At 34.6% G+C, this 3365-nt stretch overlaps 1 protein-coding gene across 4 annotated transcripts in view; it reads right to left on the reverse strand.

Moving 5' to 3' along the window:
* Positions 1 to 43: 43 nt before the first annotated feature.
* The window catches only part of LOC106883157 (uncharacterized), a 31908-nt gene continuing 28586 nt past the window's right edge, over positions 44 to 3365 (reverse strand). For all 4 annotated transcript variants that reach the window (XM_052976342.1, XM_052976341.1, XM_052976340.1 and 1 more), the window contains one exon: positions 44 to 3246. In XM_052976342.1, coding sequence (XP_052832302.1) covers positions 2660 to 3232 — 573 coding nt within the window. In that variant the 5' untranslated portion in view covers positions 3233 to 3246 and the 3' untranslated portion in view covers positions 44 to 2659. The remainder of the gene's footprint in view (positions 3247 to 3365) is intronic.

Below are 3365 nucleotides of genomic sequence, written 5' to 3' on the forward strand. Positions count from 1 at the left end.
AACAAAATAAATTCACAAATAAATAAAAACCAAACAAGGAAAATACAAAAAATATAAACTTTGTCCATTTTATTTCGAGCGAGTTCTGGATTTGTTGTGTTAATGATAAAGTTTAATATTCACAAACTTTTTAAAGTCTTTTTCTCCTTCAGAAGGGAGGAATAATAATAATAATAATAAGAAGAAGAATAAGAAGAATGTTGTTGGTACGGATAACTATTTAAAATAAATATGCTTATAACAATTATTATATTAGTATTTTGTAAAAAAAAAAGAATGATGCTTTGGGAAGATGTGCTTAGTGTCAATATAAATATCACTTTTCATTTGGTTTATGCGTTTGTCCGACATATACTTTATATATTCATTGGTTACGTATATATATGTTAGTGTTCGTGTTCGTGTTCCTGTGGCCATTGTTTCTAAGGCTACCTCACACGAGATCTCATATCAAATCAGTTTGTGACACACACGTGTGAAAAAATTTAAGGATTTAGTTTCAATGCTTGTATAATTGAAATCGGTATACCTTCCTCTCTATTCGACATCTGCCACCTTAATACCAAATAAATACCTGTCTACTCGAGGTTTGCAACCCGATCAGTCGTTGGGCTAAGGTTCACTGTTTCTTAAGTATTGTTTGTTTCTTATTTTTTTTAACGAAGAAAAAATAGTGAGAGAAAAAAGGAAAAAAAAAAAAAAACGTACACCCCAGCATGAAGGGACAAAGTATATACCATATATATATAATATAATATTATATTATATTGCATTATATTCCTTTGTTACTTATCTAGGCGCCGTTTTGATGTAACCCCAGGCCCACTCCTTAAGAAACTCTGGTTTTGATGTTTGTTCAATAACTGCATTTGTTGGCATTAGTCGAGGCAGACGGAGGAGGAAACGTAGATATGTAGGCATAATTGTCTGGCTGAACAATATTGCTTCACAGCAACCTGATACCCTGTTCGATCACACAGCGAAGAACTTTGGGCAGGTGGCTTCTAACATAGCCTCGTGCGTGTGTGTGTTTAAAAGGTTTTGCATTAGTCTTATCGTTTAGATTTTGTTTTAAAGGTTTGTTTAAGTGCAGATCAGCAGATCAATAAAATAATAAAAGATATCATTTATGATATGCAAAAATAATTTAAAAAAAAAAAAAACGATGAGGAAAAAAAATGAAAACAATCAATTATAAATAATTGAAACAAAAAGAAAAACAAACAAACATGTGCAAAGAAAATGGCGAAAATCTTCCATTTTCTAGGGACGGATGTCAACCAGCTTAAATCTGGTTTTGAGAGTTTCAACACGTTTTGTGTTGTGAACAGTTCTTGATATGCACATAGATATACAGATATCCATAGTTTATATCATACATACACCGGAATATAAAGCCAAATATACTTCAAACGGGTTAGTTTGAAGAACAGAACCATTTTCGACTGACGTCTGACATTAAAGATCGTAATTTGCATCAATTCTCGTTATGTGCTTGTTTTTCAAGAGAAAGATATATATTTACAGTATTTTAATCCCACCTCCTCTTCTGGAATTTTAGCGATTACCCTATTTATCGGCATAAAAGACGCACTCTTTTTCGAAGAAACCCCCCACCCCCACCCCGGATCCGATATGCGAAATTAACGAATTTATAGGATTTGATGATAAAAATTTATCTGGTTTTGAAGACGATTAAAGATTTTGTTGCCTTGTTTTAGTTTACGTTCAGCTGCAATGGATACTTACTTTTTTATCAAATGTTTTCTGCTTTATGTTTTTTTCTTGCCTGTGTTATTACAGTAATCATATTGGATATTTTCACTATCGTGATTTTGTGTTTTATATTCAGCTATAAATGCAAACTTCCTTTGTATACACAGTAATGTTTCCTGCCATAGTTAAGTTACTTTTGTAATGTTTTGTAATGTACTGCTTGATTGCTTTAAATATTACATGCTTTTATACACTAAAACCATTTCCCCCTGAATATTTGTTGCTGAAATTAGGTGCATCTAATATGCCTGTGAGTCTTTTATGCCATCAAATTCGCTACTTACTTCTTTTCCCTATCTGTCTTTCTATTTTTGTATTATTTTTTCATTTCTCTTTACTTTTATTTTAGTTCTTTGTTCGTTATAAAACAACGAACTTGTCAAACTATAATGGAAGGAGTGTACCTAACGATACTTATTCTTAGGTCCCTCCATCAAAGCCAAGTTACTTTCTAAAAATTTTGTTGTATTTCTTCGTCTTTTACTCTTTATTTTTTTTTTTTTTTGAAGGCGGTGTTTTGCCAGAATCGTTAAAGCGTTTGAAAAAAATATCTTGCTGTCTTTCTGAGTTCAAATCCTATCGGAAGCAATTTGGCCTTCCCTCCTTTCGAGGTCGATAAAATAAAGTACCAATCAAGTACTGGTATCGACGGCACAGACTTACCTCCCCCCTCAAAATTGCTGGTCTTGTGCCTAAATGAGAAAACATTCCTTATTGAGATTTTGGACAGAAATACAGAAGTGCGAAAATAGCTCTTCTATATATCTCTATTCTGGAAAATAGCTCTATTCTTGAAAATAATCCGTTTCATACCTCTCACTTTCTCTTTCTCTCTCACAACACACACTTACACATGTCCGTTTTGTTGATGCTTCGGTGGTAATCATGTTGTGCATTTTACTGGCAGAAAGCAGAATTTTGTCAATTTAGGTTGTGGTGTCATGCAGTCCACTTTAAAAACGTCTTTAATAACAACATTTGTCGTATCAGCTCCTTTCCTCGTTAAATATCGCACTATGTGCGTGTGACAAGCTTCAGAAGCGTATCTGATGGCAGTTCTACCGGTAGAATCTTTGGCATTTAATGAAATACCTCGTGAGACGAGAAGTTCAGTAATTTTTTGGTCACCACGATGTGCGGCTATGTGTAAAAGGGAACAATGTGCAGGTAGCCCTGACGGGTGACCCATTCTGATGTTAATGTCAACTTTAGCTCGAAGCATGAGCTTGAGCAGACGACGCGAGCCACGTAGTGCGCATGCGTGGATTGGTGTCCATCCTTCGATGTCGGTGGAGAAGACGAGACAAGCCAAACTGCAATCGTGTTTGATCAATTGTCTCAGCTGTCGAATTAATTTCGATTCATCGTGTCTCATTTGCGCCATTACAGCTGTGGCAATTTCGTGAATATCACCCCTGGATCCCATCTTCTTACATAAACATCCGTCGAGTGTCATAATATTCGATTTACCTGAAACGAGAGGAAAAATAAGAAAAATTAATTAAAAGTAAAACAATTGCACAGAAATTCAGTATTACTCTCTATTCATCTCTCTCTCTCTCTCTCTCTCTCTCTCTCTCTCTCTCTCT

The sequence above is a fragment of the Octopus bimaculoides genome, chromosome 24 (genome assembly GCF_001194135.2).
Source record: "Octopus bimaculoides isolate UCB-OBI-ISO-001 chromosome 24, ASM119413v2, whole genome shotgun sequence".
In the NCBI taxonomy this organism is placed as follows: domain Eukaryota; kingdom Metazoa; phylum Mollusca; class Cephalopoda; order Octopoda; family Octopodidae; genus Octopus; species Octopus bimaculoides.